This window comes from Aspergillus multicolor (genome assembly GCF_047715735.1).
Source record: "Aspergillus multicolor strain CBS 133.54 unplaced genomic scaffold BDW74scaffold_23, whole genome shotgun sequence".
Classification (NCBI taxonomy): domain Eukaryota; kingdom Fungi; phylum Ascomycota; class Eurotiomycetes; order Eurotiales; family Aspergillaceae; genus Aspergillus; species Aspergillus multicolor.
In genome coordinates, this window is record NW_027395974.1 from 535,362 (window position 1) to 549,683 (window position 14,322).

A 14,322-nucleotide genomic window follows, 5' to 3' on the forward strand; every position below is an offset into this window, starting at 1 on the left:
GATGTTGCTACACGCCCAAAGCCCCAGGAGTCGATCTCCGTCCAACCGCCACCGGCTAGTAGTGTGCGGCCATGAACGCTATCCAGGACGCCAACCTCAATATCAGCGAAGACGGCATTCTGGAGAAGGAAAGATGTTGAGTTTTCTGCAAGCAGTGAGGTCACAATGGCAGTTTGAGTCTCGCCAAAAATTGCGTCCGCAATGATCAGTGAGCCGACGGATTGTCCAGTACTCTGAGGCCCGCCGGCCTTAGAATCGTCCGAGTCAGCTTGGTGGATGAAGGATGCGAGCTGGATTTCTTACCCCTCCAGTGATCACGATGCCGGTTCCACACTCGACAATGGCAATATCCTGCATCGTCCATGCCCAGTCCCAGTGGATTTGCAAGGCGGTTTTACACCCCGCGAAGGTCAGTTGTGTTGTTGTGAACTGCTGATTTCCGAAGTATGTGGAACTGGAGACGATCACTGCGTGAGTATTGCCTTCGCTGGAAACCAAACATTCGCAAAGAGAGAGTTCGTGCTAATGAATTCCGTTTTATCTTCTCGTAGGGAGCCGATGTCTGCGTTGCAAACTGCGATTATACGTCGACGGCCGAGTGCAGCGCGGATAAGCCATGCGAAACTGGTTGCTGCTCCAAGTTCGGAGTATGTGGAATGGGACCTGACTGTAAGAGCCTCTATAGCATAGGATACTCGCACCAAGTACTGACCGTGGCTCGCAACACCTAGACTGTGGCCCCGAGAACAGCGTCTCGTCGTGCAACCAAAAATCCGAATGCGATCCCGGCGACTGGGGCACCGAATACGCAAACGCTACCACGTGTCCGTTGAAGGTTTGTTGCAGCAAATACGGCTTCTGTGGAACAGATCGGACTCTACAACGCGTGGTAGGGTATTATGAGGCTGGGCTCCCACAAGGGTCTGCAATGCGTTTTGGCCCGAGCAGATTCCACTGGAAATATACACACATCTCAATTACGCTTTTGCTTCCATTGATCCGGACACGTTCGAAGTCATCCCGCCTAATCCGAGCGAGGCAAAACTTATGACTCGGCTCACTGACTTGAAACAACGCGATCCTTCTCTTCGAGTTGTTATCGCAATTAGAGGCTGGAGCTTCAATGATTTTGGTCCAACAGCAACCACCTTTTCTGACCTTGCTGCATCTGAAGCCAATCAGAGGAAGTTCTTCAAATCTTTAATCTCTTTTATGGCGACGTATGGCTTTGATGGCGTGGATATCGACTGGGAATATCCGGCAGCAGATGATCGCAATGGTCGGGTGGAAGATTTTGCCAACTTCCCCAAGTTTATGGCCAACCTCAAAAACGCCTCGCAGGCCACAGGTGGTCGGAATGAGACAAGCTTGACCCTGCCTACATCATACTGGTATCTGCAACACTTCGATATCGGAAATCTGGCGAAGCATGTCGATTATTTCAATTACATGTCCTATGACCTTCACGGCGCATGGGACCGAGGTAAACTAGGCCTGCATTGCCGATTGCCAATTTGTTGATCTGTTAGCTAAGTTGATGCACAGATAACAAATGGACCGGAGCTTTTCTGGACAGCCATACCAACTTGACGGAGGTACGTGACGTTATGGATCTGCTCTGGCGCTACAACATAAGCCCTGATCAGGTAGTCCTTGGTATGGTATTTTACGGACGGACATTCGCTCTAGCGGATACTTCTTGCAGGTCAGCTCCCCTTCGGTATCCGGTATCTGTGATTAGATGTGCTAATCCAGACATATCCAGTCAGCCCGGTTGTTTGTTTACATCCGGTGGCCAGAAGGGAGACTGCAGTCTCGAAACAAGCAGCCTTATGAACAGCGAGCTTGACGAGATTCGTGTCGAACGTGGCATCTCTCCAAAGCTTGATAAGGAGTCCGCAGCTCAAATACTCGTATGGGATGACCAATGGGTCATTTACGATGACGAGAAGACGTTCCGACTCAAGATGGACTTTGCCAAAGACTTTTGCCTTGGCGGTGTCATGGTGTGGGCTGTCAGTCACGACACATCCAATGGGACATATTCGAGGATGGTTGGTGCGGAGATGGCGGCAGGTATTGCAACACCAAACTTCAAGGCGACGACCCGCCTAATAGGAAGGGTATCGGACGGTAGTCTCACTCTTGTTAAAAAAGAGCGCAGTAGGCAATGCCGTTGGACGGGGTGTGGAGAGACTTGCCAATCTCCTTATGTGGCCGTTAGTCGATCGGACTCGGCGGCCAAAAGCGGGGATTTGATGCTCGATAGTCATAGTTGCCCTGATAAATCCACGCGTACACTTTGTTGCCCAGAGGACCATGGCGTCAGATGTGGATGGTATACCCACAACAACGGCAACTGCGACTCATCGTGCCCAGCCGACATGTTCGAGATTGGCTCTCTCAGTGGCGGGCTTTGCCACAAGGAGTATGAGGCTGCGTGCTGCATTCGGAAAAGCAGGCCACGGCGCTATATAATCAGGTCCAGCGGTCGCCGTTGTCGGAGTGTGGTAGAACAGACGATATATGCCCCATCCTCGATGACGACAAGGACAAAGCCATGATCACGTCTGTGTCAGGTAGTAGTGAGGGCTACTGCGAGATGAACCGGGATTTCTTATCCCCGCCAAGGACATTGCGCTATGATTCACATAATTCAGAGCGGGCCTGGTCCAATTGCGGATGGTATGACACACTTGGACCGAGAGAGAAGAACTGGCCTAATGGTCGATGCACCGCGGCTTGCCCGATTGGCATGGTTCGGCTGGCTCGCGAGTTGACCAACTGGGCGGAATGTCCTAAGGGATCGCGTGCCTATTGCTGCGATGACAATTACCTGGTGGAGAAACGCCACAAGAACCCGCTACCCCAAATGTTCCTAGAAGCCCTGGAGAACTACCGCATTGATGGACTATGCCCATTGGGCGCTGGGAATGGTGAGCATGATTCCATTGCACCTCGCGACATCACGCCTTTCGATTGGAGTCTGAATGGATCGGAAGGCGCTCTGGTGGCGCAACAGAAATTGCCAGTGTGGTCCCTGCGGCTTGCAGACTTGGACCTCGTGGTTTATTACCTTCCAGAAATTATCTTGGCTACAGTCACTGGTGTTGTTGCATTTAGTGAAGTCACACAGGCCATGACCGGTGAATGGGACAGCTGGGTTGTGCGGAATGGGTGGAACAATTTGGTTCTCAAGAAGTTGGGCCGTTCCTCACCAAGCTCCCTGAATGGCTCATTAATGGCCAGAGGGCTGTCGCTCGAAGCCTCCTGTGAAACCCGGCAGAGTGGAATGAACTCGTCGAGAAGAAAGAGCCAACTGTCTGCGAGGCAGATCTCTGTGCCTTCGACCCGGGCCTCTGCTTAGTTGATAACGACCTCGAGTCTGACCTTCAACCTCGGGTATTTAGAGACGATACTGAAGCGCATCTGGTAGAGCCTGAACCTCATAAATTCATTTTATGGTCGGCACCAGATAAGAGATTTCTGGATCGTCCCGATGAGACTCAGAATATCTATGCCTGGAAATATACTAGGTCAGGGGAATGGTCTATCAATGATATGCCCTATCAGAAAGCGCGCACCTATCAAAATTGACAAGACTGCGCGAACCCACGGACGTACGCCCCAGTCAAAGACGATGGCAAATATGCAACAGAACATATTATCGAGATCCAGAACATATGTCTCTTTTTCAAATGGGCGACCCGTGGACAGCTGGTTTCTGGCGCGGCAACCCACATTCACACCATTTGATGCTGCATTCTTCATAACTTGGAAAAACGAACAAGGAGGAACAGGCGAGTTTGAAGATGATAAAGCGCTGGCGCTGGCGGCATTATTCCCCGACGATCCTGGGGCAGATGAAAGCCAAAAGCCATTGGTCAGGCTTATGGGAGCCCTGGGCAGTAAGACGAACAATGGGAATTTCTACCTCCTCGAAGCGGATATCAACGGCATGAAGGCTAGAGTAAGTACCATGCATCGATTCTACAAGGACTCCAGTTAAATAATTCGTGCTCGTAGATATTCGGCAACATTGCACTGATAGAGGCTACCACATGGAGTCAAGCCATTGAAAATGTCGACAACCCCAGCATTCCGCTGAAGTCAATGAAAGCCGCAATTGCTGTCTGCCATTACCAAAACGATGACGAGGTCAATGAATCGTGGGAAACAATTAACGGCAACGTCAGGTCGGTATTCAGAGCGATTGACAAGTGGCGGGATGGCGGATCACAGTTTCTGGATGCATGGGATGAGTGGTACTGCGACTGGGTTAAGTTCCATAAGAACCGAACCAAGGCATGGGTTCTAGACGGAATATCACGCATGCGAACCGTCTGGGAGGAAGTTCCCCTCCAGGATCCTGCAAGGATGATGGTGTTGTCCATCCTCACCGACCTGGAGAGCGACGCAGAGGAATTCATCACGCTGGACCTGAAGATCTTCCCCCGCTGTAAGTGACGGGAATCATATTAGTTAAATGGGCAGATAGCGGGCACAAGAAATGATATTGGCCAGAAGGGCGTATCTAGGTGATGAATTGGAGTAGTATGTCCAGATGAACCCTCTGCAGGGCTCTGTATCCATTGCGTAGATCGTCCTCATGTCCTCACAAGAATTGCACGATTCAACCACGCCATGGACTTGCTGAGCCTGATTCGTCTCCTAATAAGTACGAATGTTTATTAACATAATTGTGGCCTGGGCTGTCCTCGGGGCATAGAGTAGTGCTGACCAAAGCCAGCTGCCTCAGTGGACGTCACTGATCCATTCCAAGTTTTATTTCCTCCCCCTGTTTCCCCAGGCGGGCTCCAGCCATCCTACCATAATCTGCTCTCCCATTTTATCTACTTTATTTGGCCTCCAGTCATATCGATTTGAACCCGCTGCTTGTTCAAACCTTAATCTACACAAATAAGCCACGATGGCTGAACAGCTTCCATTGGAGCTGTGGAGACAAGTATGCCTTCTTGTACGCCTGCTTCCTAATTATTGAATATTCTGACTCGTAACAGCTTCCGCGAACAACCCTGTGTGCCTTGATGCTGGTCAATCGTGCCTTGTCTCAAGTGTCTGCGCCCCTCTACTATGACTCGCTCACCATCAAATTTTGGAACACCCAGTCCCTTCAGGATGTGGTGTCAGAGAATGCCGAGACTGGCCTTGGGCGCCGATTCATGAGCTATGCTAAGAAGATCCGACTGATATGTCTTCCGCAGCCGGACCCAGATGCCCTCGAAAACTGGATAATGAAAGACTGGGCCACCGACTTAATTTATTCGCCGGTCCCTGCGTCGATGCCAATGGACACCTTTCTCGAGCCTCATATCCTCGGGCCAAGCTCTGTTCCTGAATTGAAGATCCTCAGTGGTCGTTATGCCGTATACAAGGACAGAGACTGGGACCCGGTGGCTTCTTTGATCAGCAGACGTGCTCGTCTCGAAGTTCTGGACTTCATCGTGCAGAATGACTTCTCAGCCTCTCTTCAACAGGCCATCGATCAATACCACCCCGGCTGTCGTATCGATATCTGGTGGCGTCAAGGGGTGGGATACAGTGCGCCTACCCTGAGGCAAAGGCTGTCCGCGAACCAAGTACGCCTCCGCAAGGAGCATGAATTTGATTTCAATGTCTTGCGCCTCCAAGGCCTTCACAACCTAGCCATTTCTACGATCAGTGAATGGGTATCGGCTGAATCGGACGCGAATGACCTTGACGAGATTTCCCCTTTTATCTTCATGGCGCCGAACCTCAAGCACCTTGTCATACAGCAGAATACAGACGCGGATACTCGGACGCCTGTTGCCATGCTGAAGGAAGAATGGCGCAATCTGACGACTACGTATAGTCCGACCCAAGTGGCCCGTCTCGAGTCGATCACAGTATCAACGGCACACGAGCGTCTACTGCTGAGGCTCACAAGGACGTTCGACCTCTCGCGTCTGAAATCGCTCGATATCGACGAGTACGCCGATCCCACCGTCCTGGCACAACTAGCGCCTGTATTCCCGAATCTTGAACGCCTCTTCATTACCGTGAATCCCATCGCGCGCCCCGGACCAGATGCCTACGCTGACATCCCGGACGCAATAACCGCAATAAAAGCTTTCGAGCCGCTAGAGCATCTATGCCTGCGCGGTCTCCGCAGCGTCTCTAGTCTCATGGATATACTCGAGCACCACGGGCCTTCATTACGCGGTCTGATCCTCCAACTGACTCTTCGCGCACGCCCCCGGAGCGACCGGGACACGGGGTACAAGTATCCCGAGCTCACTACTGCCGATATCACGCTTGTAGCAAAACACTGCCCAAGTCTAGAAGAACTCCGGCTACAGGTGAAACGCTCGCGCGGCTCCCGGGAGGAATGCGAGACCTACAAGGCCCTCGGTGGGTTTCCCGCTCTCCACAGCTTAGTCCTGGATCTGCCCTATGATCCGAGAGAACAGCCCATCCTGCAGACGTCATCGAGCGCGCAGACCGATTTGCATATCCTCCGGGATGTATTCGCCAATGCAGCCATGGATGAGGCGCTCGCGGGCAGGATCTGGAATCTAATAGCATCCAGTCAAGTCTCGCGCCGTCTGCGCAACCTGCGTCTCGTCCCGTTTGGGTCTCAGCCCTTCGCGTACGCTGAGACTTATCTTCTTGCTGGGTTTGCTCGGTCGTTTTTGCTTCGTGGGCCTGACGAGCGTGGTCCGTTGATTATTGAGGAGATTGGCAGGGAGGCCAAAGTGGCGTGGCGGGATGAACAGAAGGCGGCTCGTGAAGGGGAGTTCCAGATCGCGGAGCGATTGGACCGGCTTTGTCGAGGGCTTTGGCCCGGTGGTTCGAAGGATGATTGGCTTTCTGGGTGAACTAGTCTTCCTCTTGAGACGGATAAACTGGGATAATCGGGAGTCAGTACATCAATGCACCGGCACTCGCACTCAGCTCTGTCTTCTTGACTGGACTGGCGTTGATGGCCATGGCTTTTCTTCGCAGTCTAGAGCCGAGTTTTATTACCTATCATTATCCTTTCCCCGGTTGATGAGAGGGAGAGCATCGCTCCTTGCAGTTAGTACGACTAATCAAACGCCGCTGTTCTAGGGAACCTAGCAAGCTCCCGCAGCTTGGAGAGTACCATATCTAAGAGTATGAAGAGAGCTCGTTGGCTGCGGTCTACACATACAGGTACAGACTACCTATGTCTTGTACAGAATGTCGGATAGTCCTTAATCCATGCCCTGCACGGGCTAGATACTCATTGCCCCTGCGGGATGATGGTGTATAGACAGTTTCAAGGTCTGACGAAAGATCAAGTAGATGGTATTGAATCCTCTGTCTTTGAATATAACAGTTGAAGACGCTCGAATCACCGTGCCAGCCACTCGCCTTCTACCATAATTGTCCTAACCCAGACTTCTTCAAGGAACGCTGTCCATCGCCGTCATTTCCCCTCCACGCCCATATGGTACCAATTCACCCCATGCGTCACGGAACGACAGTAATACTATCCATTCAGATACTTTGTAAAGCAACCGTGGAACGAAAACCGCCAGGCCGGGTTCAGCATTTCCCGAGCGCAGCTACAGCCTCAAGCTAGCCATTCACTTGTCTTGTATAACCCGCGGAGAAAGAGTACATACCAACAGGACACCTACTATCAGTGTAGTACCCATTAACATAGCGGCTCTTGCCCCCGGCGTCCGAGTTGATGCGCTGCCAGGTACTCCACCATCCAAATACACCAGCTAAACCCCCTTCCTTGAACTCCCCTAAACACCAAAATCTCACCCCGGGTTTATCGTCGCGTGTACGTACCAGTTACCACTATAACAATCTCCTCTCTGATAGCAGCTGAACTGGTAGTTTTTCCCAGGGATCACGTACGCCGTGACGCCGTACGAGAAGCCAGGACCGGAGCGGCCCTTGACGCTGCCCGGGGCGCTGTTCACGATCTTTCCGACTGTGTTGGCGCGCTTGATTAGACTGGGGGGGGATGTGTAGGTGTCGAGGGGGATGGAGATGTTTAGGTCGGGGTCGATGACCTCGCTGTTGGCGATGGCGATAGCTTCGGCCGCGGCGTCGGGGGCGGCCATTGCGAGGGCTTGCGCGGCGAGAGGGAGGATGACGGCGAGAATAGTCAGGGAGAACTTCACGCTGGACTACAGTGTTTGGGTTTGTGTGGCCTTGGAAAGCTGGTTGTGGCCCTGTGGATGCTTGTTCTGGATGAGTTGATGATGAGGGAGATACCGGTGGGAGGGAAGGCCTTCTTATAGCTTGTCCACTCCACGGGTTGTTCTTCCTGGGATAGCATCGGGCCCCGGTGCTTTTGATTTTCCAACTCCATTCACATGAAGTGTCTTCTCATACCCCTACTCCTCCTCGAATGTATCTAGGCTCCTCCTTTTAGAGGCTTTAGGTAAGGGGTTCTTGGAGCTATCTGTGGCCGGAGCTGATTGAGAACCCACTGGGCCACGGTTGTATGATACGTCTAGCAGACGGAGCTGCAATTCACGGGCAGCATCATTGAAGGCCCCGATAGGGTATAGGCAATGCTGAGCAAGGGATGAAGAAGAAAGAAAGGAGGAGGATAGTTTGACACAGCACTAGGCCCAATCAGGCTAGCGGGCTCGCTTAGGTACCAGCCATGAATCCATGATCTGCCAAGGCTGCTGGAGATCCTGTTGTCAACACCTCACTGTTCATCTGTCTTGTCTCATCTCGTCAATTGTGGCTATCTAGATGCGCCGCTCATTCCTCGAGTACTTGCTATAGTTGCTGTATAGTCGAGCTTGTAAGAACCAGCGATGTATGATGGAGTCGTACGCGGAGGAGGTCGGTGCCATCGCGGCTTCCTCAGCACGGGTGCCGACTTCGTGCCGTAATGGCAGGAACGTTCCAAGATCCCTCGTTTGCAATCAAGGGCGAAGGATTGACTAAATCTCCTGCTCATTATGTGCTGATCCTCACGCTGACGCCAAGGAGGTTCTCTTACTCCACCTATGTTGGATAGCAGACGTTCTCATGCTTACTCGCTTGCTCAATCGCACGCCACAGATCCATCGTCGTTACCACCATCTTGGTTAGCTGCCATAACACACTGCCGCTTCGACATGGCGTCCAAGCGGGATAATGAGCGTCTTGTTGCAGGCTGAGACGATCGGTTTAACCAATGTTTAATTTTCGGTTTTTGCACCGCGAGCCACATATGATGATGGATGTGATGATTCGACCTGAGCTCTGTATGGTACTGACCATGCCTTTCGTTGGTAGTGCGATGGAATTGAGAGTGCTGGAATAGTGCGTAGGTAGACTGCCCAGCGTGTCGGCGACAAGACTAATAATATATCCCGTCATCTTCGAAAATGCGAGCGGCGACCTTCGTTTCCGGATTTACCGACGTTGTCGAAGAAATGGCGGACGAGGCGGCTACAGAAGGCAGGCTTTTTGTCTCTGGTCGGACTGTGAGGTGGTAGTTTCGACATCGGCGCCAATGCCCATATCCCTAAAAACCAGCGGCACATTGAGCGATTTGTTCCGGCTGGGTGTGCAGAGGGTGTTAAGTGAGACGCGCTGTGTTGGATGGCGTCAGCCTTCATCTTCCGCCCGTTACTCGAAAAGGCCTACGGTCCGGTATGCTGTCTCCCGCCTGTTAATCCATCCATGAATGCGAACGATATGTGAAGAAAAACTGGCACAAGCGAAGCATGTATTCGCGGACAAATCACCCTGCGGATGCAGGAATGCCTCATCTGCGCGGACCCTTTTACCGTGGCACCGGAGCTGGCGAGCGACCGAGGTCAGCCTAATAAGTGCTGGCAAACCACGAAGATTTATTGTTGCGGGGAACGGATGGCTTACCAAGACGCTGACACCTTTACCCCCGCGCCGGAGACCGACGCCAATCGAGATGGGAGAGGATACTGGGCAGGTTCGCGCCCTTGACTAGGCACGTACCTTATCCATCGCGGGCTCGCCAATGAGCATTTGTTCCTGCAGGTTGAGGATCAGCCTAGAGATGATCTCATAGCGTAACGTTGAGGGGGAGATTGACCCCGCGGACAAACTGATAAACTCCGCCTAATTCCGACGCACCTGGAGACAAATATAAGAGGAAGAATCATTCTCTGCATCGTCATTAGCTTAAACCAGCAACCAACAGAACAATCCAAACCCAACCATAACCTCGTATCAACATGCCTCTCCCAACCCGCCCCCTAGGCAAGGATGGTCCGCAGGTACCCCGCCTCGGCTTCGGCACCATGGGCCTAAGCGCCTTCTACGGTCCTACCAAACCAGATGAAGAGCGCCTGGCTGTTCTCGATAAGGCCTACGAGCTGGGCGAGACGTTTTGGGATACTGGTACCTTTGCCCATCCCACCATCACTCAAGATCTCCATACTAATAGAGAATCCCAGCAATGCTCTATGGCGACAGCGAAGAACTCATCGGCCGTTGGCTCGCCGCCAACCCAGCCAAGCGCGTCGACATCTTCCTCGCAACAAAGTTCTACTTTCGCATGGTGAACGGCGAGCGCGTCACAGACACCAGCTACGAGAACACAAAAGAGCGCTGCAATGAGTCCCTCTCCCGCCTTGGTGTTGACAAAATCGATCTTTTTTACGCACACCGTCTCGATCCGAAAACGCCCATCGAGGAAACTATGAAAGCGCTCGTTGAGCTGAAGGAAGAGGGTAAAATTAAGTACATAGGGCTTAGCGAGTGCAGTTCCGAGTCCCTCCGCCGCGCATGCAAGGTGCATCATGTGGCAGCCGTGCAGGTGGAATATAGCCCTTTCTCACTGGAGATCGAGTCCGAGCAGATTGGGCTCCTCAAGACAGCGAGGGAGCTGGGTGTTGCTGTTGTTGCTTATTCCCCGCTTAGCCGGGGGATTCTGTCTGGTTCGATCCGGTCGCGCAGTGACTTTGGCCCGGGCGATATGCGTGCTATCTTACCGCGGTACAACGAGGAGAACTTTAACAAAAACCTCAAGGCCGTCGATAAGCTCAGCGCATTTGCGAAAGACAAAGGGTGCACGGTTAGCCAGTTGACGTTGGCGTGGCTCCTGGCTCAGGGAGATGATGTTTTCCCCATCCCTGGGACGACAAGGATTAGTGCGCTGGAGGAGAATGTAGGGAGTTTGAAGGTTGAGTTGATGGAGGAAGAGGAGAAGAAGTTCAGAGCTATTATCAGCGAAGCCGAAGTTGCTGGAGGACGATACCCAGATTCGTTTGCCGGGACATTGTTCGTGGATACGGTACTGCCACAGTGACTCCATCTCTCCGTATTGGAAGCAATAATGATGCGATCTCAATGAACTTCTATTACCCCTACCTCCCAAGCAGCACCGGAACTTAGGTAGCAAGACTCCTTTTCATCCCAGCCGTTCCTACCTACATGCATAGACACAAACACTAGTACTGCATGCCAGTAGAGGCGGTTCCCTCTATCTGGAAGTAGGATTGATAATTCCTGGGAGCACATCTTCACCGCTAGAACATAGCGAGACCACTACCAGTCTGCTAACATCACAGGACGATGAGGGTTGAAATCATTGACAGCTGACGGAAGGAATCAGACAGATCGACCGAGCGACAGATCAGATGGATCTGTCGTATGCAAAAATTAGGTCAGGGTTGTGCGCATCACCGCCCAAATTACGCGCATGTAGCTAACAACCCGGCCTAAATTTAATATATCTTTAAATTTATTAATTTCCAGTTGGTTTTAACGCCTAAAAATAAAGAGGTTAGTTATACAAGTCTGTTATATAGTATTATACTAATATATGCCTTAAAAAGGCAACCCTAATATACCTAGTAATTTAATTATATTAAAGTAATCCCTATATTAAACCTCTGCCTTCTTAGTTATGAACTAATATATTATTATACATGCTTGTGGTTTTTATTAAATTAAATTACTGTAATAATAAGGCTTTTTTTGCTAGGTTAAATAGTTAAAAATGTTATAAAGAATATAAATATTAGCTAGAACTATTTAAAGGCTTTAAGTAAATTTTTTTATAATATAATAGTTTTTAAAAAAACAGGGTTCTATTTCCTTAGCTATGTTTTGAAGTTATTTAAAGCTAATAAAGATGTGTTTCTTAACTATTTCTTTAAAAGGGCTAGAAATAGCAGATAAAAATAGTTTAGAAATAGCAGATAAAAGTAGTTTAGTAGTTATATTATTGATTAGGTACTTTAATTTACTAAATAATTATATTTTATATATTAAAGTGCTATAAAAGGTTAAAAGGCCTTAAAATATATTTTTTAAAATTAGAATAAGGCCTTACAGCACGTGTACCTTAATAATATTTAAAAAACTTATGATAAAGTATCTTGTATTTCTTAATAAATTTATTTTTAATAAGAAGACTAGATAAAAATATAATAAATATATACTTATTAAAAATAAGGCTTGCTGCAAGGTAAATATAATATATGGCAAGACATGGGCTATTTATAGTATTATGATAGTTAGTGATTAGCTTAATTATACTAGTATAAAAAAGGTTACTTTAAAGTAAATAGCTTTATTAAATAACCTTAAGATTAACTAATTCTAGTACTCGAGGTAATAAATTATCCCATAATTATTATACTTAATAATATGTTTATATATATTAATTAGCAAGTAATTAAGGCTATTAAGGCTGCTAGTTATTTTATTTACTTCCTATTTTTATATTTACTAAATTATAATTTAGTTAAGGTAATATTCTTGGTGTTAAAGGCTTAAATAAAGAGAAACTGGGTAATTTTTTACTACGCGTGTTAAAGCTTTAGAGAATTTTTAAAGATAGCTATTAAAAAGAGTTATTATAATAGATTTATAAGGAAGTAATCCTGTTATTTAGGCGGCCAAGGGGTGTATATTAACAAAAAACGAGCTAAATTTATATACTTTATAAAAAGTTTTATGTAATAAAAAACGTGATTTAATAATATTAAATATTTATAAAAAATTAAATATAATTAAGGGATTATTTTATCTTCTTAAGGGCCTGCGCTATAAGGTTTTTTATTTTAAGGTATTTATATAACTTTAAAGGCCTGTATCTTATCCCTAAATTGTAAGGACACGCGAACGTCCTGCAGAAAGTAGTTGGGTTCGACGCGCTAAAAGCTGGCATCGACGCACTAGTCTGCCTCAGGCAGGAAAGCGGGTGGAATTTAGCCCGTGCCCTAAATTCCACGTGGAATTTACAGCTATATTTAACTTACTGCTTTATTGCTTTTAATATCTTTACTATTAAATTTATATACTTTATTCTTAAGAATAAAAGCAAGCCTATAAAGCAGTGAAACTACCCTTTAATTTATATAAGCTGCTTATAAAGTACTTAAAAAGCACTTATTAAGTATCTTAATAGTTAATTTTAATAAATTAATGGCGCATTTAACAGGTTTATGAATATATATAAAGAATACATGGTAAACTATATATATCTTAATTACTAGAATATATAATTAATAACTACTTTTTAAGTACTTAAGAACTAATTAATTATAAGAACTACTTTTTATTTTCTAACTTTAATTTATGTAACTCTTATTCTTTCTTTTTAATTTTAATTTACTTTATAAGTAATTTAGCTTTAAGACTTTAAATCTTTAACTCCTTTTTTAATTTCTATAGCTTTATATTTTAAGATTAGTTACGTGAATTAGTTATAATAACTTTTTAAAGACTAACCTAAGAGGTGCTAGAAAAGTAGGGGTAAGTACTTAATAAGTAGTTTTTAAGCACTTAAATAAGAATTATACCTTAATTTTACCCGGGAACTTCCTTGCTAACTTTAACTGCCTTTTTAATTACCTTTTTAACTTAGAGTTTTTTATAGTGGCCTTTCACTACTAGAAGATAGAAAGAATATTTAATCTTAATTATAAATATTTTTAAAAAAATTAGACTTTTCCTCTTGCCAAGCTAGCTTTATAAAATACTTTTATATAAGTACTTATAAGGTGCTTGGTAAGTGTTTTATAAGTACTTAAGGTAAAGATATACTAGACTAAGCTATATAATTAAGATAACTAGTTTTAAGAGTTTAAGTTATATATTAATACTAAAGACCATAGGAGCTATAAGCTTGATTTTATTTAATATTTTATATATCTAGCTTTTATAACCTATGCATATTTAGTAAGTAGTTAGCAAGCACTTATTAAGTATTTAAACTAAGTTATTAAAAACTTACTTTAGAATTGCTTGCAGTAGTGTTAAGTGCTTTTTATAATGATTAAACTTATTATATATTTACTTAACAGTATTTATACTTTTTTAAATTAAATTAAAAATATAATAAAAAATAAAAAAGTAATA

At 46.9% G+C, this 14,322-nt stretch overlaps 5 protein-coding genes across 5 annotated transcripts; 4 read left to right on the forward strand and 1 right to left on the reverse strand.

The window, feature by feature from the left end:
• Window positions 1-319: 319 nt before the first annotated feature.
• BDW74DRAFT_169520 (glycoside hydrolase superfamily) lies at window positions 320-2,646 on the forward strand (the record flags this gene model as incomplete). The annotated part of the gene is made up of 5 exons (XM_073727002.1): window positions 320-409; window positions 949-1,310; window positions 1,577-1,705; window positions 1,766-2,019; window positions 2,603-2,646. 5 exons carry the CDS (start codon window positions 320-322, stop codon window positions 2,644-2,646), a joined length of 879 nt encoding a protein of 292 aa, XP_073581404.1.
• A 994-nt stretch (window positions 2,647-3,640) lies between these two features.
• BDW74DRAFT_180776 (uncharacterized protein) lies at window positions 3,641-4,467 on the forward strand (the record flags this gene model as incomplete). The annotated part of the gene is made up of 2 exons (XM_073729816.1): window positions 3,641-3,970; window positions 4,027-4,467. The coding sequence occupies 2 exons, from the start codon at window positions 3,641-3,643 to the stop codon at window positions 4,465-4,467; spliced, it is 771 nt and encodes a 256-aa protein (XP_073581405.1).
• Window positions 4,468-4,930: 463 nt separating this feature from the next.
• On the forward strand, window positions 4,931-6,860 carry BDW74DRAFT_180777 (uncharacterized protein; the record flags this gene model as incomplete). Its single annotated transcript, XM_073729817.1, has 2 exons — window positions 4,931-4,966; window positions 5,022-6,860. 2 exons carry the CDS (start codon window positions 4,931-4,933, stop codon window positions 6,858-6,860), a joined length of 1,875 nt encoding a protein of 624 aa, XP_073581406.1.
• Window positions 6,861-7,775: 915 nt separating this feature from the next.
• On the reverse strand, window positions 7,776-8,084 carry BDW74DRAFT_180778 (uncharacterized protein; the record flags this gene model as incomplete). The annotated part of the gene is made up of 1 exon (XM_073729818.1): window positions 7,776-8,084. The coding sequence occupies one exon, from the start codon at window positions 8,082-8,084 to the stop codon at window positions 7,776-7,778; it is 309 nt and encodes a 102-aa protein (XP_073581407.1).
• Window positions 8,085-10,019: 1,935 nt separating this feature from the next.
• BDW74DRAFT_158313 (uncharacterized protein) lies at window positions 10,020-11,398 on the forward strand. The gene is made up of 2 exons (XM_073725290.1): window positions 10,020-10,350; window positions 10,407-11,398. Exons 1-2 carry the CDS (start codon window positions 10,185-10,187, stop codon window positions 11,258-11,260), a joined length of 1,020 nt encoding a protein of 339 aa, XP_073581408.1. The 5' UTR covers window positions 10,020-10,184; the 3' UTR covers window positions 11,261-11,398.
• Window positions 11,399-14,322: the final 2,924 nt, after the last annotated feature.